At 39.2% G+C, this 25,629-nt stretch overlaps 1 protein-coding gene across 6 annotated transcripts in view; it reads left to right on the top strand.

Annotated features, from left to right (window-relative positions):
- The window catches only part of ZRANB3 (zinc finger RANBP2-type containing 3), a 362,832-nt gene that overhangs the window by 325,598 nt on the left and 11,605 nt on the right, over positions 1-25,629 (top strand). For all 6 annotated transcript variants that reach the window (XM_037850112.1, XM_037850110.1, XM_037850111.1 and 3 more), the window contains exons 16-19: positions 2,518-2,619; positions 3,746-3,888; positions 21,613-21,723; positions 22,816-23,218. In XM_037850112.1, the coding sequence (XP_037706040.1) occupies positions 2,518-2,619; positions 3,746-3,888; positions 21,613-21,723; positions 22,816-23,218 (759 nt within the window). The remainder of the gene's footprint in view (positions 1-2,517; positions 2,620-3,745; positions 3,889-21,612; positions 21,724-22,815; positions 23,219-25,629) is intronic.

The raw sequence follows: 25,629 nt of genomic DNA, 5'->3' as shown, positions 1-25,629 counted from the left end.
CAGATATGAGGGAGGGCTCAAAATATTTTCTGACAAACAGACAATGAGAGACTTTGTGAACAAGACACCTGCCCTACAGGAAGTACTAAAGGGAGCGCTACAGGGTGATAGAAGACAGGAGTGCGTGGTTTGGAACACAATTTTGGGAGATGGTAGCACAACAGTGATCACTCGGGCTGCTGTGTGGAAAACAGACTGTAGAATGGCAAGATGGAGGTAGAGAAACCAGTGTGGAGATTCTTGCAATAATCCAGCCAGGATCTAAAGTCCGCCCTGTGTGAGCAAGGGGTGGTTCTGATGCAGCGGAGTCTCACACACACTGGCGGTAAATCCGGAGGCACAGCCACCAGGTCAGTTCGGTGTCCTGCTAGTTGACATTTAACCTTAAAGCTGCCTCTTTAGACACTTCTTTTGGCTATTTAAGACTGCACCAATAATGCACTGGCCTTTACTTTGAAATTGAAATAAGGTAATCAAAGAACCTTTGACAAGCAAATGTCTCTTCTTTAATTCTCATATGTGTTCTACATCTTTGATTTTAAGATAAACATTGTTTTTTCTTTTTCACATTTTAACTTTTCTAAAAGGTATATTTTCAAATGAAAAAAACAAAAAAACAAAAAAAAACCTAATAGGTGTTATCTATATAGTGCATAAGAATGTCCACCAGAGCGACCTCTTGACTCCATTTTAAATCTCTCAGCCACTGAAACTATTTCGTCTCATTTTGCATCCCCCTTTTGGTCAAGAAGATATCTTCAACCCCACAATGCCAGGTCCAGATTCATCCCCAGGAGTCATATCCTGCGTTGCCAGGGAGATTTACACCCCTGGGAGTCAGGTCCCACGTAGGGGGAGGGCAGTGATGAACAAATGTGTTTTTAAAGATAACTTGTCAGCTGTGTTGGAGCTGACCAAACTCTCAGTGTCAAGTTTTCTACTAAACCAAATTAAAATATACATAGATGGGGTGCAGTGTAATAACACAGTATTCCCTTTTAATAGTACAGTATTCCCTTTAGAAGGAGATGCCTTCTTGAGGGGCTTCAGGACTCCAGACAGAGCACACCACAGAGACTCAGAAGACTTAAACTCTTGAAATGTTTTGCTCTGTTCAGAGAAAACCCTGCCTCAGGGTCATAGTACTGAGAGTGTGCCTGCTGCCAAGTCAAACTATGCTGACAGCCTGGCAGGCTTGTGTTCTGGCTCTTCCACCCAACCTATGTAGCAGAGGCCACCTTACCTTCTTGAGGTCTCTGCTGATGGTCTCAAGTACATTTTTATGACTGTTCTAAATACCATAAAATGTTACCACTCTGTTAATTTTCTAAATACAAGACACTCACAAATGAAATGCATACATGTCTTTTCAAGCTACAGTAGAGTTGAGATGGAAGCTTCCTCTTTTCACTTAGAAGAACTGAAGTAAATTCTAGAAGTAGAAATTTGGATTAAAATCCCTAGTTCACTCCCTAAAAGCACACTCCTTAAAAGAAAGAGCTATAACAGACACTTAGCATCCTATGTCGTATTAGTAGTTCTCTAAAGAACTGTTCATTTCAGCCAGAATCCCAAGTCTAATACAGCTTTTAGAATAACAATTATGTATCTAAACTCTTAATCAACATGTAAGTACTTTTTGCATATTTTTCCCCCTAAAGTATTATGGGAACTATTGCATTTCACTTTGACTGAGAGAAAAAGGAGTACAACTATTGGTGATACAATAGAATTTCATATACAGAGCTTATTTTCCCCCCTTTAAAAAGAAATACCTCTACTTGTGTTTAACCAACTCCACCCCTCTACATGGCACTTTTTACTCTGAAGATTTTAGGATATTGTGCAGCTGATTATTGGGACCTAAACACAGTTCTGCTTACTTTCCATTTATGCTCCAGGTTGTCAGGGGTCTCAGGTCCGATTGGCAAGCAGTCCTCACAGATCAATATAGCTTTCAAGGAGCAAATTTTAAAATCATTTCTGTAAAATTGCTTTTTCTACTTTTCCTCACTTCCATTGCTCCCGTGACAATGGATGGGGTGTATTATCCCATTTGGAGGCGGTGATTTAGACTATTTCTTGATGTGCTTATTTGATATTATACTTACATTTTTTCAGTGATTATAAAGAAGTTTATGAATTTTGGAATGAGTACACTATGACTAATTTCAAGGCATAATATTATTCTGTATTGATTTTCAGTGTTCACATTTCATTGTTTTTGACTCGTATTTCTAAAATTAGGCACTAGAGAAGAGTACGACAGGGCAGGATGTACCCAGCATCCCAGAAGGCAGTGGAGGCAGCGGAGGGTAACCCAGAGTCTGCTGTCTCCTCCTCGACTCACAGCCTTTCTGGGCAACTGTTTAGGGTGGACCCTGTCTAAAATATGCCACTTCAGTTTATCTTGTAGGAGACTGGGAATATAATGCCATAATAATATTCTTTCTTTTAAAATAATTATTACTGCCTATAGATAAAATGATTAATAATGTTTTCCTAATCTATCATCAGGATGGGAAACAGATGAACTGTAATTTCATTCCTTTGGATATAAAATTAGACCTTTGGGAGGATTTACCAGCAAGCTTTCAGCTAAAACAAAATCGCTCACTGGTAAGAATAGTCCTGTGCATTTATTTGAAATAAATATTTGCTTAGTAACTTTAATGATCCTTTTGGTTTTAATAAAAGCAGAGTGCTTCATGGCCTATTGCAGAGTCAAATCACTGGTTGTGTTTTAATCAATTCAGACAGTGCTTATTAATTACCCCAGAACTAAAAATAAATGTGAAATCTGTTTCCTTGGCAAATGATCACACCTAGAGTTGCTGTTTCTGTGGATAGAATCATTCTCACATCATTTAATTTCTCATTCACAGGATTAGCAACTGTGATATTTGTATCTGATAGAATCCCATTTTATCCTTTAAGGTTAAGTTCTAACAATGACACATTCTGAAAGCAGGGATAATGCCATGTTGGGTGGCATGCACATTTTCAGAAACACCAGTGTGCAGCTCCCGGCCAAGTCCCAGCCAGGGAGAACTTGATTCTGAGCTGTGACCATTTACTTCATTGCTAAGAAGGGTCAACATGGACAGAGACAGACCCAGCATGCAGGTACCATTTTTACAAGAAACTCAGGATCTTTTGTTACCCTTTCAGTGGAAATGAAACATTGCCTGTGGGGGTGCTACACCCATCTTAGAGGAAATGGTAGCAGTGACTAATCATGACTCTCTGATTCTCAGAAAATAGCCAGTTACATATAATTGACTAATAAGTAAGATTATATGTAACCCTAATTAACATTTCCCAGATGTACTGATTGTTCTTTGGGTATAATTTAGTCAGGTACAAAGCTGTGGTCAGATGCCACCTGGCTGCTCTGTCACCACCACAGTACCAGGTTACCCAGTTTTGCCTTGGCCACTGTGCTGCACGTGTCTCACACAGGCTCACTAAGCAGGTTACCGCTCTTGGTCCTATTCTTGTAAAAACGGATATGCTGGGTGCTGTAGAACTTGCCCTTAGAGAGTCTGTGGACTGAAAGAGGTCTCTTTCACAACACAGATATGAAAGCTGCATCAAATTCAAGAAAGCTTTACACTGTGGACCCCAAAAGACTATTTTGGGGATGTAATAAAAGTTTAGTTTTTTGATGTTGTAAATAGCCTAACTTTCAAAGAAAAATACCTGGTGAGCTGTTAACTCTTTGCATTATCTCATTTTCCACCAGATTTTGAGGTTTGCTCGAGAATGGAGTAGTCTAACTGCCATGAAGCAAAGGCTTATCAGGAAAAGTGGGCAACTATTCCATAGTCCAATTCTTGCTTTGGAAGAGATCACAAAGCAACAAACCAAACAAAATAGCACCAAAAGGTATCAGTTGTCATTCTTTTCCTGTTTTGTGTTTTTATCACTCTTTGTAGTCATTTCTACAGGGGATCTGAGGCATTTTATGTAACCACTGAAGAAATCCTAGTGAGTTAGGGGGAAATAATAGGTAAAATGGCAACTTATTTTATAGCAACGTAACTAGATATTTTCTGAATTTTATCAAATGTGCTTAAAAAAAAAAAAACAAACAAACAAACAGCATGTCTAGACCTTGCCTACTGTGAGTCCCACATATCAGCAAAGACCAGAGTCACAGATTGGTACAACCCCTGACCTGTCAAGCCTGGGACACTTACTAACAACAGGAAGATGTTTCCGTCTTAGAACATCAGAGCATTCCTCTGGACCCTGTCTGCCCTGTGTGCCTGTGGCATGAATTATTTTTTTAATTAAATTCGGTTTTATTGAAATATATTCACATACCATACAGTCATCCATGGTGTACAATCAGCTTTCACAGTACCATCATATAGTTATGCATTCATCACCCCAATCTGTTTCTTGAACGTTTTCCTTACATCAGAAATAATCAGAATAAGAATAAAAAATGAAAATAAAAAAGAACATCAGAATAAGAATAAAAAATGAAAGTAAAAAAGAACACCCAAATCATCCCCCCATCCCACTCTATTTTTTGTTTAGTTTTTGTCTCCATTTTTTACTCATCCATCCATACACTAGATAAAGGGATTGCAATCCACAAGGTTTTCACAATCACACTGTCACCCCTTGTAATCTACATTATTATATAATTGTCTTCAGGAGTCCAGACTGCTGGGTTGGAGTTTGGTAGTTTCAGGTATTTACTTCTAACTATTCCAGTACATTAAAACCTAAGAGGTGTTATCTATATAGTGCATAAGAATGTCCACCAGAGTGACCTCTCGACTCCATTTGAAATCTCTCAGCCACTGAAACTTTATTTTGTTTCATTTTGCATCCCCCTTTTGGTCAAGAAGATGTTCTCAAACCCATGATGCCAGGTCCAGATTCATCTCCAGGAGTCATATCCTGCGTTGCCAGGGAGATTTCCAACCATGGGAGTCAGGTCCCACATAGGGGGAAGGCATTGAGTTCACCTGCCGAGGTAGCTTAGTTAGAGAGAGAGGGCCACATCTGAGCAACAAAGAGGTACTCGGGATACTTGTAGGCACAGTCATATGCAAGTTTAGCCTCTCCTTTCTGTGGAATGAATTTTGGATGCCACGCAACAGGGGAACTGGTTCTAATTGAGTGCACCGCCACCCTCATGGTGGAAGGTATCTATCATGCCCATGGCTGGAAAGCAAATCAAAGGAAAGGTTAACTGTTGAACCTTTGTGACCATTTGCTTTTATCATTAGAGGCTCCTTTCTAATTTCTGTATACTTTCTCTCCTTTCTGGCATCACAATCTTCTTCACCTAGCTCAGGTTTTCCCTGGTGTGATCTCAAATCCCCAGTCTCTGTAGACTCTTCCCCTAGTATGAAGCAAGGATTGTCAGGAAAAGTGGGCAGAAATTCCATGTTCCAGTTCTTGTCAAAGCAACAAACCAAACAACAGCATCAGCAGAGAAAGCCCTTTTATATCTTGCTGTCTTCATATACCTCTAATCTCTCCTCATATTTACATTCCATCATCTTATGGTCTCTGTTCTCTAGCCTTTTCATTGCACACAGGTGAAAAAAAATCCATCAAATGGGTGTGGGTAGGTGGAAGGCTGATTAAATAAATTATTATATCACCATACGGTGAAAATGTCTTCAGCTGTTTCAGGATGTGGGGTATAATATGTGTGTATGTGAGATCACAGGGTGATACTCATGATAGATTGTTTAAGGGTAAAAATACTGTAATAAAGGTTGGAAATTGTGTGTATATATATGTGTGTGTGTGTGTGTATATATATATATATATATATGTAAAAGGGAAAATGTTAGATTGTATATATGGCAATAGAATAAAATTTTTTTAAAAATCCATGGAACTACACCACACAAACAGTGAACCCTAAGTTAAGCCATGGACTTTAATTAATAGTACAGTTTTTAAAATGTGCTATCATAAGTTGTAACAAATATTCCATACCAATGCAGGGTGTTAGTGGTGAGTTGGCATATGGGAATCCTGTATTTTATGCATGATTATTCCATAAACCCACAACTTCTCTAAAAAGAAAAAAGAAAAGGATGGAGATACAAATATATATGATTGCTAATATTGACAAAGTATCTGAAACTATACCTTAGACATTCTTTCCAGAGGTTTTCTTGGTTCTCAGTGATTCTCAACAGGGGGTGTGCTGGTTTAAATATATTATGTCCCCTACAAAAGCCATGTTCTTTTAATCCAGTCTTGTGGGTGCAGACTTATTATGGGTAAGATCTTTTGATTAGGTTGTTTCCATGGAGATGTGGCCTGCCCAACTGTGGGTGAGACCTTTTGATTAGATTATTTTCATGGCGGTGTGATCCCGCCCATTCAAGGTGGGTCCTGATTAGTTTACTGGAGTCCTTAAGAGAGCTTAGGGACTGACACAGACCCAGACGCTTGGATAGGCAGACAGAACTTTGGAGATGCTAAGCTAAGAGATGAAGCCCAGAGTTTGTCACGGAGAAGCTGAGAGGACCTCCAGATGCTTAGAGAGATGCCCTGGGAGAATAAGCAAAGGATGCACAGGAGCTGAGAGAGAGAAGCTAAGAGAGACAGAAGCCCAGAGACATTTTGGAGACACCATTTTGAAACCAGAACCCGGGAGCAAAGGGCCAGCGGATGCCAGGCATGTGCCTTCCCAGCTGACAGAGGTGTTCTGGACACCAGTGGCCTTTCTTCAGTGAAGGTATCATCTTATTGATGCCTTAGTTTGGACATTTTTATGACCTTAGAACTGTAAATGTGTAACCTAATAAATCCCCTTTATAAAAGCCAATCCATTTCTGGTATTTTGCGTAAGAGCAGCTTTAGCAAACCAGAACAGGGGGCAATATCTGGAGACATTTAGACTGTCATGGCTGGGGGCATCTAGTGGGGAGAGGCTAAAGACGTTACAAAAATCCTACAATGAACAGGACTAAATCCCAAACAAGAATGACCTGTGTTAAAATGTGAATGGTGCTGCTGTTGAGAAATTATGCTTTAAAGCATAGTAGCTGGGGGTTATACAGGTGGTAGGGACTTTTACTTTATGCTTTATGCCAGGATCACAAAGTCCTGTGCCTAAAGGCAAGTCAGGAACCATAAATGAATAGATGAGATCAGGTGTAAAACTAGAAAATGAGGGGGTATGGGGATGGGACTATGGCAAATTGGGAAATGTGTGACCTCTCTAAAGCCATTCAAATTCAGATTAAAAAAAAAATACTATATGAGTCAAAAAAGGCCTTTGACCGGTTGAATTTAGCCATTAGCTGCCAGTTTTAGACTCTTGCCTAAACTCTTCTGTACTGGTTGAAATTTTCCCATGAGCATGTATTATTTTATATAAAAATGTATTTAAAATATGTGTGTATATATTTGTACATGTACATTCACACACACACATACACACATATATACACACGTGTCAAAAAGTATGCTGCCTATTTTTTCTCAATACTTCTTCCAGCCTCTACATTTTCTCATTTTTGCAACCACAGCCTTTGTGAAGTATTAGTGTTCTCTTTCTTGCATGACCATAATTTCCTTCTTAACTGAATTTACAGCCCACTCCAACCATTTCTAGAATTACCCTCCCCATATTCCTTCTCTATCAGACATGGATGACCACTTAAGGTGCCACCTAAGAAAAATGGTTGATCATGTATAAAAGCCAAAGTAGACTCACAAAACCAGTACAATCCAAAGTCAGACACACAGTGTTATTTATATAATTTATGTAGATGATATAATAAGTATATAACTTGTATTAATAAGCAGTGAAGTAAATAATTAGATTTGTATTTTTTTAGAGCTCATTCTGGCAGCAATTGAAAGATTAGATTGAAAAGAGCAAGAATGGAAGTAGGGAAACAAGTTTTATTAGTTTCCTATTGTTGCCGTAGCAAATTACCACAAGTTTAGCAGATTAAAGCAATGCAGATTTATCATCTCACAGTTCTGTCGGTCAGAAGTCCAAGCTGTCACCACCAGCTTTTCCGCTCTGGCTTTGACAAGGCCTAAATCAAAGTGTCAGCTGGCTGGGCTCTTTTCCAGAGGCTCTAGAAAGAATCCAGTGCCAACTTCATTCAGTCTGTTAGCAGAATTCAGTTCCTTGCAGTTGGAGGACTGAGGTCCAGTTTCCTTGCTGACTTCCAGCTGGGGGCTGCTCTTACCTCTTAGAGGCCATGCTTCAGTCCTAGTCCCTGGGCTCCTGCATCTCACAGCCAGCTCAGTGCCTTGAATCCTTCTCATGCTTAGTATCTTTCTGACTTCCCCTTCTGCCTCATTCTCTGTTCTTTCCCATTCTACCTCATCTCTCTGACTCTTCTGTCTTCTGCTGCTGCTTATAAGAGGTTGTATGAATGCATTGAATTCACCCAGGTACTCGGCCCTATGTTAAGGTCATTTCATTAGTAACCTTAATTATATATGCAGAGTCCCTTTATAGCAGTATCTAGATTAGTGTTTGGTTGAATAACCAGGGGACAAGAATTGTGGGGGGACGTCTTAAGAATTCTGCCTACCACACAAGTTAAAAGACTACTGTTGTAGTACCCCTGGAAAAAAATATGAGCACTTTATCAAGGCATTAAGGCATTAGCAATGGGGAAAAGGGAAAGAAAATGAAGAGGAGAGGTATTTAGGAGGTATAGAGAGAGATCTTGGTGAATAAATTGATGAGAGGTGGAAGAAAGGCAGGCTTCTAGGGAAAATGATTTAGCAGAGCCAGAAATATGAAATCCGTGTACCTGCAGAGGGGGTATACCATCAGGAAACACCTTATTCTTGCTGCGCAACCCCGTTAAATGTCAGTAAATTGGAGTAACCATGTATTTCTGAAAGCAGATGTGAAAGATGGGGCTGAATAACAGCAGTGATTGGAAGTCTGTATGCAGAGCAGTTAAGACGCTGGATCCATTTCCCTTCTATTTTCCTGGAAATTGAACCACAGAGGCTCCAGACTTGGAAACACCAGACTCAGTGGAGATCAAAGGAAAAGAATTATATTGAAAACTAACCTCACCAGACTCTTTTGCTATGCTTCCAGAATGCCAGCAGCCACATTTATTTCCCATATTAGAGAATTCATTTCTGAAAAAATTGAATGCCCCAGAAAAAAGACATTTAGGTTCAGACATTTGGGGATTCTCCCAAAAGCAATGACTACATCTCCAACTGGATTAATCTCCAGTGGCATCCACCAGTTGGCAAACCCCATGCAAACTCAGAGCTTTTAGGCAGCTTTTAGTAGCTCACACCTAAATGTGAATGGAAGCCATGATCACCAGCCATTGTTTTAGTTCCTGGCTGAATTCCCTTTTGAAAGGCAGACCTGTTTCAGTTGGAGCTTTGTTGGGTTTAGGCTGCCAACTAGTTAACCTGTAGCCACAGCTGATCTCCAAAGCAGATAAGCAACCTAAAGCCCAGGATCGTTTTCAATGGTATTGGCCCCTTTCCAAGGCACACCCCTCTTGCCCTGCAAAAATTGCCATCTTCTGTCTTCATCCTTATGCAGGAATTAGTTTACCTGACAACATTCTCCCTTTCCTATATGTCAAAATTGGGATTTACCATAATCCTTTTGAGAGTTAATATACTTATAGGAAGTTCCTAGCAAACCTCAATGGAAAATTACATGTTGGTAACTTGCAACTGGGTTTGGAAAGTTGTCAACCCTTACTTTGGGGTTGATTGGTCTGTTTCTTGTGGTTTACAAAAATTTATGCTAATGCCTTATGGGAAAGCAAGAATTTATTTTTAGCTCCTGGATCTCTCAATCGATTTCTGAGCACCTTTTAAAATTACTGAATTATGTTTCTAAGCTTTTAAACATCGAATAATACCTGAGGCAAAGCTTAATATCCCTTTCCCCCTCAAAGCTTAGGAAGCTTTTGAATTCATTTAGAATCCACAGAAATACTTTAGGGAAAGGTTTTTGTCAAGCAAATAAAATGGTTGAAGAAATGGGGGCAGAGAAGTTTAGGAACTAAAGAGTAAAAGTTGAGGAACTCTGAAAGAATTCACTGTAGTTTAACTTCTTTTTGAAATAAAGACACCCAAGTAGAAAATTCAAACATATGAAAAGATATTCACCTTTACTTTTTTTTTTTTTTTTTTAATAAAACGGGGGTTTATTTCACTACACAGTTACAGTCTTAAGGCCACAAAGCATCCAAGGTAACACCTCAGCAGTCGGGTACCTTCACCGGAGGACGGCCAGTGGTGTCCGGAAAACCTCTATTAGCTAGGAAGGCAGCTGGCTTCTGCTCCAAAGCTCCGGCCTCAAAATGGCTTTTTCCCAGGATGTTCCTTTCTAGCAAGCTTGCTTCTCTTCAAAACACCACTCCCAGCTGCACTCTCTTCCCTCTCTTTGAGTCAGCTCATTTATATAGCCCCACTGATCAAGGCCCACCCTCAATGGGTGGGGCCATGCCTCCATGGGAACATCTCATCAAAATCATCTCCCACAGCTGGGTGGGGCACATTCCAAGCAAATCCAACCAGCACCAAAAACGTCTGCCCCACACAAGACCACAAAGATAATGGCATTTGGGGGACACAATACATTCAAACTGGCACAACAGTAGAATTCACCAAGTTTGCATCTCTTTGGAAGACATGACTCCCAGGAAATTTAGATCAAGTTCTTTTCTTTCCAAACCTCAAATATTTTTTTTTAATCTAGGCCTCCATTCTCAAAGCTTGACTTAAGTCTCCTTTGAACCATCCTCTATTATCACAGCATTGAGTGTGTTTCTATAAATGTAGATGTTATCATGCTATGCAGTGAAAGGTGATGTTCATTTCACTCTATTTTTTAGGTTGTTCAGCAGCCAGTATCTGTGCCTCAAATCCTTTCTGACCCTATGACCTCATCTGCCATGTGCTGTGCTTGGATGCCAGTGGTCCCACTCCCCTAGATGTATCACATGAACACTATCTTCTAGGATCTGGCCACATCACAAGAGGCTTTTGTGGAAACCCAACCTATACTATCACTTAGTTTGTTAAAACTAAAAAGGGGTTGTTAGTTTTCTATTAGTGAAGTAATAAATTTCCACTAATTTAATGACTTAGCACCAATCTATCTTACAGTTGTTTAGGACAGAAATCCAACATAGGTCTCACCAGGCTAAAACTAAGGGGAGACAAAGAAATGGAGCCAGGAGTCCATTTCCTTGCTCAATCAGGCTGTAGGCAGAATTTTATTCCTTGCCATTATAGGACTAAGGTCCCTATTTCTTGTTGGCTATTAACTGAGGGTGGTTCACAGCTTCTAAAGGTTCCAACAGTAGTTAGCTCATGATCCTCTTGCTCCATTTCTCAAAGCCAGCAACAGCTGTTAGGGCCTTTACTATACCTCTAAGGGCTTTTGTAATTATAATGTATTGGATCCTCCAGGATAATCCAGGGTAATTTCCCCATCTCAAGATTCTTAGCCCTAATTATATCTTCAAAGTCCCTTTGGTCACAGGTGACATGGGCTACAAGGATTAGGATGTGGACATGTTTGGGGGACTGTTATTCTGTCTACCACAACAGGCATTTACATCTTAAGGCATCATATATTTTCTGAACTTAATTTGATTAGTGGAACTCTAATAAAGTTCTCCTGAAGAGGAGTAGGAAAAAAGCAGTTACAGGAAAATGACACTTTTATTCTATGTATTTGGATAATTGATAGCTAATGATACAGTCCCTGATATTTTTGGATCAGAGTCAAACCTTCCACTTTCTAGCAGTTGGATTAGGAGCTGAGATAAATGTTCACTTCTCTGATTGGAAGAGAGCATGCATGATTAAAATCCTCTGTCCCATAAACAGGTAGGAATAATATATACCACCCCTATTAGTTACCTATTGCTGCAATAAGAGATTGCCATAAATGTGGTGACTTAAAAAAAGTTGGTTATAATATAATTATGGAGGTCAGAAGTTCAAAACATTTCTCTCTGGGTAAAAATTAAGCATTCCTTCTGGAGGTTCTAGTGGAGAATGTTTCTTTGCCATTAACTGCTTGTAGAGGTCACCTTCATTCCTTGGCTCATGCCCTTTACTCCATCCTCAAAGGCAGCAATGTATCATCTTCCAATCTCTTTCTCATCTGTGATTCCATCATCACAACTCCTTTGGCTCTTAACTCCCCACCTCTCTTTTATAAGGACAAGTTTTATGACATTGGTTCCACCAAGAAAATCCAGGATAATGTCCCCTTCTCAAGATCCTTAACTCAGTCATATGAAAAAAACCCTTTTACCATTTAAAGTAACATTCACAGTTTCTGAGGTTCAGGACATGGATATCTTTGGGTGGGGCCAATATCCTGTACCACATCACCCCATGATTTATTATCCTGTCTCCACTTCTAAACCTTTTTTTTTTTTTTTAATTCAGTTTTATTGAAATATATTCACAAACCATACAGTCATCCATGGTATACAATCAACTGTTCACAGTATGATCATATAGTTATGCGTTCATCACTACAATCTATTTCTGAACATTTTCCTTACATCAGAAAGAATCAGAATAAGAATAAAAAATAAAAGTGAAAAGAGAATACCCAAACCATCCCCCCATCCCACCCTATTTGTCATTTAGTTTTTACTCCCATTTTTCTACTGATTTTTTTTCAATTTTTTAACTTTGTTTATCAAAAAATTAAAAACAAACAGGCAAACAACAAACAAAAAAACCCCACAACATTTCAAACAAAGCAATGGATTAAGGAAAACAAATAACCTAAAATAACTACTTTGCTTCCAACATGTTCCTACCATACCCCAAGAAAATTAACAACCCCTAAGAAAACAAAGGAATAAGAGAAAAAAAAAACCTAAAATAACTCTGTTGCTTCCAACATGATCTTACTATATCCAAGAAAGTTTACAAACCATAATCATTCCTGAGCATTCCCATAACATTGAGATTACCCTCCATAGTTTATCTGTTCTTATTAGATTATCATTCCCCCTCCACTAATTGGTATCTCTAGGTCCCCTAAATTCTACAGTATAAAACATTGTACATTTTTCACAGAATTCACATTAGTGGTAACATACAATCTCTCTCTTTTTGTGCCTGGCTTATTTTGCTCAGCATTATGTCTTTTTTTTTTTTTTTTTTTAATATTCATTTTATTGAGATATATTCATATACCACGCAGTCATACAAAACAAATCGTACTTTCGATTGTTCACAGTACCATTACATAGTTGTACATTCATCACCCAAATCAATCCCTGACACCTTCATTAGCACACACACAAGAATAACAAGAAGAATAATTAGAGTGAAAAAGAGCAATTGAAGTAAAAAAGAACACTGGGTACCTTTGTCTGTTTGTTTCCTTCCCCTATTTTTCTACTCATCCATCCATAAACTAGACAAAGTGGAGTGTGGTCCTTATGGCTTTCCCAATCCCCTTGTCACCCCTCATAAGCTACATTTTTATACAACTGTCTTCGAGATTCATGGGTTCTGGGTTGTAGTTTGATAGTTTCAGGTATCCACCACCAGCTACCCCAATTCTTTAGAACCTAAAAAGGGTTGTCTAAAGTGTGCGTAAGAGTGCCCACCAGAGTGACCTCTTGGCTCCTTTTGGATTCTCTCTGCCACTGAAGCTTATTTCATTTCCTTTCACCTCCCCCTTTTGGTCAAGAAGATGTTCTCCGTCCCACGATGCCAGGTCTACATTCCTCCCCGGGAGTCATATTCCACGTTGCCAGGGAGATTCACTCCCCTGGGTGTCTGATCCCACGTAGTGGGGAGGGCAGTGATTTCACCTTTCAAGTTGGCTTAGCTAGAGAGACAGGGCCACATCTGAGCAACAAAGAGGCATTCGGGAGGAGGCTCTTAGGCCTAGCCTCTCCTTTGCAGCAACCGTCTTCCCAAGGGTAAAACCTGTGGTAGAGGGCTCAACCCATCAAACCACCAGTCCCCTATGTCTGTGGTCATCTTAGCAACCATGGAGGTGGGGTAGGCGAATACCCCTGCATTCTCCACAGGCTCCTCAAGGGGGCACTGCATCTTTTTTTTTTTTCCTTTTTTTTTTTTTTTAACTTTCCCTTCTTTTTTAAATCAACTGTATGAAGAAAAAGTTAAAAAGAAAACAAACATACAATAAAAGAACATTTCAAAGAGACCATAACAAGGGAGTAAGAAAAAGACAACTAACCTAAGATAACTGCTTAACTTCCAACATGTTCCTACTTTACCCCAAGAAAGTTACCTAATATAGCAACATTTCTGTGAACTTGCTCCTACTATATCCATCAGAAATTAACAGACCATAGTCATTCCTGGGCATCCCCAGAACGTTAAATAGCTTATCTGTTCTTCTTGGATTATTGTTCCCCGTTCCTTAATTGCTCTCTATTGCTAGTTCCCCTACATTCTACATTATAAGCCATTTGTTTTACATTTTTCAAAGTTCACATTAGTGGTAGCATATAATATTTCTCTTTTTGTGCCTGGCTTATTTCACTTAGCATTATGTCTTCAAGGTTCATCCATATTGTCATATGTTTCACGAGATCGTTCCTTCTTACTGCCGCGTAGTATTCCATCGTGTGTATATACCACATTTTATTTATCCACTCATCTGTTGAAGGACATTTGGGTTGTTTCCATCTTTTGGCAATTGTGAATAATGCTGCTATGAACATTGGCGTGCAGATATCTGTTCGTGTCACTGCTTTCCGATCTTCCGGGTATATACTGAGAAGTGCAATCGCTGGATCGAATGGTAGCTCTATATCTAGTTTTCTAAGGAACTGCCAGACTGACTTCCAGAGTGGCTGAACCATTATACAGTCCCACCAACAGTGAATAAGAGTTCCAATTTCTCCACATCCCCTCCAGCATTTGTAGTTTCCTGTTTGTTTAATGGCAGCCATTCTAACCGGTGTTAGATGGTATCTCATTGTGGTCTTAAATTGCATCTCTCTAATAGCTAGTGAAGCTGAACATATTTTCATGTGTTTCTTGGCCATTTGTATTTCCTCTTCAGAGAACTGTCTTTTCATATCTTTTGCCCATTTTATAATTGGGCCGACTGTACTATTGTCATTGAGTTGTAGGATTTCTTTATATATGCAAGATATCAGTCTTTTGTCAGATACATGGTTTCCAAAAATTTTTTCCCATTGAGTTGGCTGCCTCTTTACCTTTTTGAGAAATTCCTTTGAGGTGCAGAAACTTCTAAGCTTGAGGAGTTCCCATTTATCTATTTTTTCTTTTGTTGCTTGTGCTTTGGGTGTAAAGTCTAGGAAGTGGCCACCTAATACAAGGTCTTGAAGAAGTTTGGTAGAATTCCCCTGTGAAGCCATCTGGCCCTGGGCATTTATTTGTGGGAAGATTTTTGATGACTGATTGGATCTCTTTGCTTGTGATGGGTTGATTGAGGTCTTCTATTTCTTCTCTGGTCAGTCTAGGTTGTTCATATGTTTCCAGGAAATTGTCCATTTCCTCTACATTATCCAGTTTGTTGGCATACAGTTGTTCATAGTATCCTCTTATAATTTTTTTAATTTCTTCAGGATCTGCAGTTATGTCACCTTTTTCATTCATTATTTTGTTTCTATGGGTCTTCTCTCTTTTTGATTTTGTCAGTCTAGCTAGGGGCTTGTCAATCTTGTTGATCTTCTCAAAGAACCAACTTTTGGTGATATTTATCCTCTCTATTGTTTTTTTGTTCTCTATGTCATTTATTTCTGCTTTAATCCTTGTTATTTCTTTTCTTGTACTTGGTTTAGGATTGGTTTGCTGTTCATTTTCTAGCTTCTTCAGTTGATCCATTAGTTCTTTGATTTTGGCTCTTTCTTCCTTTTTAATATATGCGTTTAGTGCTATAAATTTCCCCCTTAGCACTGCTTTTGCTGCATCCCATAGGTTTTGGTATGTTGTGTTCTCATTTTCATTCGTCTCTATATATTTAGCAATTTCTCTTGCTATTTCTTCGTTAACCCACTGATTGTTTAGGAGTGTGTTGTTTAACCTCCAGGTATTTGTGAATTTTCTAAGTCTCTGATGGTTATTGACTTCTAATTGTATTCCATTGTGGTCAGAGAATGTGCTTTGAATAATTTCAATCTTTTTAAATTTATTGAGGCTTGTTTATGTCCTAGCATATGATCTATTCTGGAGAAAGTTCCGTGAGCACTAGAAAAGTATGTGTATCCTGGTGATTTGGGATGTAATGTCCTGTATATGTCTGTTAAATCTAATTCATTTATCAGATTGTTTAGGTTTTCAATTTCCTTATTGGTCTTCTGTCTGGTTGATCTATCTATAGGAGAGAGTGATGTGTTGAAGTCTCCCACAATTATTGGGGAAACATCAATTGCTTCCTTTAGTTTTGCCAGTGTTTCTCTCATGTATTTTGTGGCACCTTGGTTGGGTGCATAGACATTTACGATTGTTATTTCTTCTTGCTGAATTGCCCCTTTTATTAGTACGTAGTGGCCTTCTTTGTCTCTCAAAACATCCCTGCATTTGAAGTCTATTTTATCTGAGATTAATATTGCTACACCTGCTTTCTTTTGGCTGTAGCTTGCATGAAATATTTTTTTCCATCCTTTCACTTTCAGTTTCTTTGTGTCCCTGTGTCTAAGATGAGTCTCTTGTATGCAACATATTGATGGTTCATTTTTTTTGATCCATTCTGCGAATCTATATCTTTTAATTGGGGAGTTTAATCCATTTACATTCAACATTATAACCGTGAAGGCATTTCTTGAATCAGCCATCTTATCCTTTGGTTTATGTTTGTCATATTTTTCCCCTCTGTCTATTAATATCCTTTATTGTACCCATACCGAATCTCTTTAGTACTGAACCTTTCTCCAGGTCTCTCTGTCCTTTCTTTGTTTCTCTGTGTGTAGGGCTCCCTTTAGTATCTCGAGTAGGGCAGGTCTCTTGTTAGCAAATTCTCTCAGCATTTGTTTGTCTGTGAAAAATTTAAGCTCTCCCTCAAATTTGAAGGAGAGCTTTGCTGGATAAAGTATTCTTGGCTGGAAATTTTTCTCACTCAGAATTTTAAATATATCGTGCCACTGCCTTCTTGCCTCCATGGTGGCTGCTGAGTAGTCACTACTTAGTCTTATGCTGTTTCCTTTGTATGTGGTGAATTGCTTTTCTCTTGCTGCTTTCAGAACTTGCTCCTTCTCTTCTGTGTTTGATAGTGTGATCAGTATATGTCTCGGAGTGGGTTTATTTGGATTTATTCTATTTGGAGTTCGCTGAGCATTTATGATTTGTGTATTTATGTTGTTTAGAAGATTTGGGAAGTTTTCCCCAACAATTTCTTTCAATACTCTTCCTAGACCTTTACCCTTTTCTTCCCCTTCTGGGACACCAATGAGTCTTATATTTGGACTTTTCATATTATCTATCATATCCCTGAGGTCCATTTCGATTTTTTCAATTTTTTTCCCCATTCTTTCTTTTATGCTTTCATTTTCCATTCTGTCATCTTCCAGGTCACTGATTCGTTGTTCAGCTTCCTCTAGTCTTGTACTATGAGTGTCCAGAATCTTTTTAATTTGGTCAACAGTTTCTTTAATTTCCATAAGATCATCCATTTTTTTATTTAGTCTTGCAATGTCTTCTTTATGCTCTTCTAGGGTCTTCTTGATTTCCTTTATCTCCCGTACTATGGTCTCATTGTTCATCTTTAGTTCTTTGAGTAGCTGCTCTAGGTTCTGTGTCTCTTCTGGATTTTGATTTGGGTGCTTGGGCTTGGGTTATCCATATCGTCTGGTTTTTTCATATGCTTTATAATTTTCTGTTGTTTTTGGCCTCGTGGCATTTGCTGAACTTGATAGGGTTCTTTTAGTATTTGTAGACCAATTGAAGTCCTTATCTCTAATTTATCAGATCTGCAGCTTCGTGGAGTACACTTTCTCTAACTAACCAGCAGGTGGCGTCCACGAGCCACCTGTTCTCCACAAGCCAATTCTCCCCTGTTTAGCCTTTTTGGTGAGTGGGGGAGTGAGTCTTGTTGGGTCCAATTGGTGTACCAAGCTTGCGTGTGTAGTTGGTGTTGCCTGCCCTGTATATGGGGCGTGTTTCTGGGCAGTCAGGGAGGGGGGGGTGGCTCTAACAATCAAATCTCCCTGGTGATCCTAGACTTTTAAAGCTGCTGCAATAGTCTAATCCTTCAGTTCAGTCCTGCCACAGTTTGTCTCTGCCACTGACCCACAATTCCTTGGTGTTGGCGTATGGCTCCAGAGACTTGCAAGTGGGCCCCTCTTCCAGGCCGTGCACCCCGGGTCCTCTGTTGAGGGATGACTGTGCTATGTCACAGGTGAGTGCCGTCCCCCCAGGGCAGTTCTGGGCTGCTGGGCTGTGTAGGGAGGATCCCAGTCTGCTGAAATGATGGCTGAATGGGGCTTTGTTAATTCACACTGCTCTACCTTCCCAACTCTGGGACAATCAGCTGAGGTTGCAGGGAAGGCTAATGTCCACGCCCAGTTTTGTGGTGTGTGCCTGTTATTTGAAGCGCTTCTGTCACACTGGGTTGTCTGGGGCAGTTCTGGGCTATGGGGCTGGCGATGGGCAGGAGTGTTTCCTGTCCACCAGGATGATGGCTGTGAGCGGACACCCCCCTTTTCTTGGGAAGTTGTGGTGTTTAGTGAATTTTCTCAGCCACTGGATTATTGCGTTTTGTCTCAGAGCTCTCCTAGTTCTGCTCTTGACTTGACCTGCCCAAACAGTAAGTCTTTGAAGCTTTCTGTATTGGCTTCTTAGAGTAATTGTTTTAGAAAAAGAAAAAAGGATTAAAAAAAAAAAAAGAAAAAAAAACGGGCCCTCCTCAGAGATCTAATGGGTTATTGAAATGCTAAGAGACAAAGCAACCAGGGCCATTAAGGAAAGGTCCACTGGGCAGAGAGATCAGCTTTTCTTCGGGATTTGCATATGCACCTCAGGGCCCTTCCCCTTTCTATGTTCACCAGAACTCCAAAAATCCTCCGCTTTTATTTTGGAGTTTTTCGTGTTGTTTTTTTTCTATGCCTGTCTCCTCTCTGCTGGGCTGGCTGCTCTCAGATTCTCTGGTGTCTGGTCTCAGTCTATCTATGGTTGGATTTTGGATCAGTAGAATGAGTTTCCGATAAGGGCTGCCACTGCACTTCTCCCTTCTGCTTCCCGGAGCTGACAGCCCCTCCTCCCACGGGACTGAGCCTGGCAGGGAGGGGCGCGGGTCCCCTGGCTGCAAAAACTTACAGATTTCACTGATCTCAGCAGTTCCACGTTTTCATGAGTGTTGTATGAAGTATGCCCAAAGTCAGATTGCTCTGTGGTGTCCAGTCCACGCAGTTCCTGGCTTTCTACCTACTTTCCTGGAGGAGTAACTAAAACATACAGCTCACCAGTCTGCCATCTTGCCCTGCCTCCTCTAAACCTTTTTCCACCTTTACTTTTAATAGGAGAAACACAAATTTAAAGCTATAATGAGGTACCCATCACTATTAGCAGAGTTGTTTTTTTTTTTAATGACATTCCTTTTTATTGACATACCTAGTGAAAGTGTGAGGAAACAGGTACTCTCCTGCATTGCTGGTGGACATGTACATTGGCACAAACTCAAAGGAGAATAATTTGTCATGATCTTTCCAAATTTAAAGCACCATAACCTTTGACCCAGCAAGCCATACTTCTGGGAGTTTATTTTATATATGCTTAACTTTTATAAAATATCATGTATGATCATATTCATTGCAGCATTGCTTGTGATAGTAAAGACTGGAATGACCTAAATGCCTATTAATCAGAGACTGGTTGGATATATTGCAGGGTTTATCCACATCATGGAGTTACATGCAGCCATTAAAGATAATAGGGCAACTCTGTATATACTAATAGGGAAAAATCTTGGAGATGCATATTTAAGTAAAAAGGGCAAGGTGCAGGTTATTGAGTTTACTATGTACTATTTGTTTTTAAAAAGTACAGGCATAATTGGGAGTGATTGATAATGGGTACAGGACTTCTTTTGGGGGTAAAGGAAATGTTGTGGGATTAGAGAGTGTTGACTGATGGTTGCACAACCTTGTGAATATACTAAAATCCACTGAATTGTAAACTTCAGATGGTGAGTTTTATGGCATGTAAATTATATTTCAATTAAGATGCAAAGATATTAATTTATAAACCTATAACAGAAAAAAATAAACTGCTTCTGATGGTAGCACAACATTGTGAATGTAATTAACAGCACTGTAATATATATGTGAATATGATTAAAGGGGGAAATGTTAGATTGTATATATGGTAATAGAATAAACATTCTATGGAACTACTCTACACAAACAGTGAACCCTAAGTTAAACCATGGACTCTAACAGTACAATTTTTAAAATGTGCTATCATCAGCTGTAACAAATGTTCCACACCTGTGCAAGGTGTTGGTGGGGGGGAATGGCATATGGGAATCCTATATATTACACATGCTGTAAACCCACAATTTCTCTGATGAAGGGAAAAAATAAATAAATGAAAAAAAAACCTTGGCAACAGAGGTAACTCTGAGGCAGGACACAAGATGGCTAAAGGATAGGAGTGGTAAAGAAACTTAACTCTTCACCATTTATATTAGAGTCCACCTTTTAAATTTTAACTCATGTGCATGTATATCCTAATAAAAAATTAATAAGAATAGCTTATAAAAAGAAGGAAATCTGTTTATAATTAAATTCACCTTGGCAAAAGCAAGTTTCTAAAGTTTTATCTACAATGACACAATTCCATTGTGATTTAACTTTAATTTACTGTCAAGCTACCAAATAAAGAAATACTCAAAAATATAAAGAAATTAGTGTTTAAACTAATTTTTAAAAATCTACAATTGGTATAAACTACCAGAGAAACTGGGCCATGCTAATTAGAAGGAATTAATTGGGTCATTGAATTTTACCTGCTGAAATTTCCCATCACCTTTAATCAGAATAAATTTCCTCTTTACTTCAAGTCCCCTAAACCATTGTGTATTATTGATAGTGTTGTATAATAAGCTTCTGACTCCCACATCAAGAGTGGCTTTATTTGAGTGGGAGATTCTATAAACTGTGTATGGGCTCATAGTAATGGAAAAAACCTTAAGATTATGGAAGATGTGCTTGAACTTGATTAACTAAAAAGAGAATTGCTTTACCCAAATACAGTGATATCGCCATTATAACTGAGTAAGGTGATTTAGAGACACCTTAAAGGGAAGCCAGGAGGGAGGTAAAAATGCAGTTCGAGATTTCCTGACAGCTTGGAAAGCTGTTTGCTTAAGGCTGTGAGTTGTGTGTGCATTTGACCATTTCTTCTTCCTGTACCCTCTCCTTTTTCCCCTTAAATGAAAATGGTCCAAAAGATATCAAAGGACTCTTGGATTTCTTAGAAAAATAAATCCTGGAGAAACTAATTTGGAACACAGAAATATGTTTTGCACATAACGGAAGCCAGGATAAAGGCTAGCATTCCACTTCTTAACTTGTAAATCAACACGAGTAGACTTGTGTCTTCTTTTCTTCCTGTTGCTTTTGCAAGGAATGATGCAAACGTGAAATAGCGAAACTGTTATTTAACATGTAATTATTTTAGGTACATAACCAAGGAAGATGTTGCCGTAGCTTCAATGGACAAGGTGAAGAATGATGGGGGCCATGTCCGTCGGATCACAAAGGAATCAAGACCTCAGGACCCTTCCACCAAGTAAGGATTTTACTACTGGGACACAGTAGGAATAAGGCGACTCCTTTACAGTTATGTATGAATTTTTATGATAATGCCTTACATTTGTGTGGCCGCTTTACAGTTTACAAAGAGCTTTCACAATACAGTAGCCAATTGGTCCTCTTAACTCCATGAGGCATATGAACTCCTCATTATCTAATTTAGAAATTAGAGTTGAGGAAAGACACTGGGACCAATTGGGTAAGCGACTTATCCCAGTCCCCGGTGGTCGGTGCTAACAGACCTGAGGTCAAGATCTGGGCTCTGTTTCCCAGTCTTGAGCTCTGTCTATCATAGGAAGTTTTTCTTTTAATCCTTCAAGCAATCAACCGCGAGAAATAGGCAAGGCTGCTGTGTTAATTCCCACAAAGGGCTTTTGGTATAAATGAATACTGTACTTTTTCCTTTCTTCTAACAAATTGAACACATGTCCTATCATGTTCTAATTCTAATTTTAATTTGATCGGCTTGGAGTTTATCTGTAGGAGGCACGATACTCAGCAGTTCTTCTGTCCAAATCCCTATCAACACTGTCAACCACTTTGTTTTGTCACTTAACTGATGTGAAGACTGTGTCCTGAAGAGAGGCTGGGAGAGAGCAACCCTAGAACCTTGGTAATGGCCTCTCTCTTCTAATGAGGTATATGACCCAACACACTCAGAGAACCAGGTGGCCACTAAGAATCGGGGGTTTTACATTAGTCTAGAGTGGCCACTTTGTTCTTTCCTGGCCTGAAGAAGCATTTTATAACTTCTCATTTTCTAACCTTTCCTGATATTTCAAGTTCTGGTTGTTTAACCTGAAGGCATCTGTCTTGCCATGAGAGGTAACATATTCCTATTCAAATCAGTTGTTTTTTTTTTTTTAACACACCACTCTCCTTTGCTTGGCATAGAATATAAAATGCTGACTAAAGCTATTTCTTTTCCACACTGAATCACAAAATCTGTGGGTCCTGTGTTTACTGCTAATCAGTATAGAAGCTTTGAGGACTGTTAACTGAAGCAGTAACTATTCACACTAGAGTAATTGTTCATTAGTTACCTACTAAATGTTTTGTTCAATTATAGAAAATTTCTTGAAGATGGAGCCTGTGTCCCATTTCTAAATCCCTGCACAGCCCAAGCTGATCTCCTTGTGAAACCTTCTACATCCAAAGGCTATTTGCAAGCTGTGAATAATGAAGGAAATCCACTTTGCCTGCACTGTCAGCAACCCACTTGCCCAACCAAGCAAGAGTGTAAAGTTAATGCTTGGGATTCACGGTTTTGCTCTCTAAAATGTCAGGAGGAATTTTGGATTCGATCTCATAACAGTTACCTGAGAGCCAAAGTATTTGAGGTTGAACATGGCGTGTGTCAGCTGTGTAATCTGAATGCACAAGAACTCTTTTTGCGTCTGAGAGATGCTCCTAAAAGTCAGAGGAAGAATTTTCTGGATATTACCTGGACCTCAAAACTTCCATTAGAACAGGTAAATTATAATATAATCGTCTGACAGATGGACAGCAGCAGTGTTCTGAGTAAACAATATTGAATTGCTAACTTCCTTTGTTAACTATTTAATTTGGGAATTTTAAATATATATATATAAAAGTAGAGAGAATAATGAACCTGTTTACCTATCACACAGATCCAACAATTATCAATATTTTGCCATTCTTGTTTCATCAGTCCCTCCCCTCACTTCTTTTTTTTCTCCTGGAATATTTTAAAGCAAATCCCAGACAACATAACAGATGAGGACTTGTTTTTTTTTAACCATAATCCTGGTACCCATTATCACACCAAACACAATTATAATTCCTTAATAATAAGTCCATTTTTTTTGTTTCCCATGTTGTCTCAAAAATGTCTTTTTATACTTACTTCTTTCAAATTAGCATCAAAAGATGTCCCTGCACATTGCATTTGGTCTATATGCCTCTTAGTTCCATTTAGTCCATATCAGCACCCCATCTCTTTATTTTTTTTTTATCTTCATTTTATTGAGATATATTCACATACCACACAGTCATACAAAACAAATCGCACTTTCGATTGTTCACAGTACCATTACATAGTTGTACATTCATCACCTAAATCAATCCCTGACACCTTCATTAGCACACACACAAAAATAACAAGAATAATAATTAAAGTGAAAAAGAGCAGTTGAAGTAAAAAAGAATACTGGGTACCTTTGTCTGTTTGTTTCCTTCCCCTATTTTTCTACTCATCCATCCATAAACTAGACAAAGTGGAGTGTGGTCCTTGTGGCTTTCCCAATCCCATTGTCACCCCTCATAAGCTACATTTTTATACAATTGTCTTCGAGATTCATGGGTTCTGGGTTGTAGTTTGATAGTTTCAGGTATCCACCACCAGCTACCCCAATTCTTTAGAACCTAAAAAGGGTTGTCTAAAGTGTGCGTAAGAGTGCCCACCAGAGTGACCTCTGGGCTCCTTTTGGAATCTTTCTGCCACTGAAGCTTATTTCATTTCCTTTCACATCCCCCTTTTGGTCAAGAAGATGTTCTGCGTCCCACGATGCCAGGTCTACATTCCTCCCCGGGAGTCATATTCCACGTTGCCAGGGAGATTCACTACCCTGGGTGTCTGATCCCATGTAGGGGGGAGGGCAGTGATTTCACCTTTCAAGTTGACTTAGCTAGAGAGACAGGGCCACATCTGAGCAACAAAGAGGCATTCGGGAGGAGGCTCTTAGGCACAATTATAGGGAGGCCTAGCCTCTCCTTTGCAGCAACCATCTTCCCAAGGGTAAAACCTATGGTAGAGGGCTTAACCCATCAAACCACCAGTCTCCTATATCTGTGGTCATGTTAGCAACCATCGAGGTTGGGTAGGCCAATACCCCTGCATTCTCCACAGGCTCCTCAAGGGGGCACTACATATTTTTTTCCTTGTTTTTCTTTTTTTTTTTTTTAACTTTCCCTTCTTATTTAAATCAACTGTATGAAAAAAAAGTTAAAAAGAAAACAAACATACAATAAAAGAACATTACAAAGAGACTGTAACAAGGGAGTAAGAAAAAGACAACTAACCTAACATAACTGCTTAACTTCCAACATGTTCCTACTTTACCCCAAGAAAGTTACCTAATATAGCAACATTTCTGTGAACTTGTTCCTACTATATCCATCAGAAATTAACAGACCATAGTCATTCCTGGGCATCCCCAGAACGTTAAATAGCTTATCTGTTCTTCTTGGATTATTGTTCCCTGTTCCTTAATTGCTCTCTATTGCTAGTTCCCCTACATTCTACATTATAAACCATTTGTTTTACATTTTTCAAAGTTCACATTAGTGGTAGCATATAATATTTCTCTTTTTGTGCCTGGCTTATTTTGCTCAGCATTATGTCTTCAAGGTTCATCCATGTTGTCATATGTTTCACGAGATCGTTCCTTCTTAACTGCAGTATAGTATTCCATCGTGTGTATATACCACATTTTATTTATCCACTCATCTGTTGAAGGACATTTGGGTTGTTTCCATCGCTTGGCAATTGTGAATAATGCTGCTATGAACATTGGCGTGCAGATATCTGTTCGTGTCACTGCTTTCCGACCTTCCGGGTATATACCGAGAAGTGCAATCGCTGGATCGAATGGTAACTCTATATCTAGTTTTCCAAGGAAGTGCCAGACTGACTTCCAGAGTGGCTGAACCATTATACAGTCCAACCAACAATGAATAAGAGTTCCAATTTCTCCACATCCCCTCCAGCATTTGTAGTTTCCTGTTTCTTTAATGGCAGCCATTCTAATCGGTGTTAGATGGTATCTCATTGTGGTCTTAATTTGCATCTCTCTAATAGCTAGTGAAGCTGAACATTTTTTCATGTGTTTCTTGGCCATTTGTATTTCCTCTTCAGAGAACT

Source organism: Choloepus didactylus, chromosome 9, assembly GCF_015220235.1.
Source record: "Choloepus didactylus isolate mChoDid1 chromosome 9, mChoDid1.pri, whole genome shotgun sequence".
NCBI lineage: Eukaryota > Metazoa > Chordata > Mammalia > Pilosa > Megalonychidae > Choloepus > Choloepus didactylus.
The sequence above is the reverse complement of the archived record's forward strand: the minus strand, read 5'-3'. Positions and strand labels throughout refer to the sequence as shown.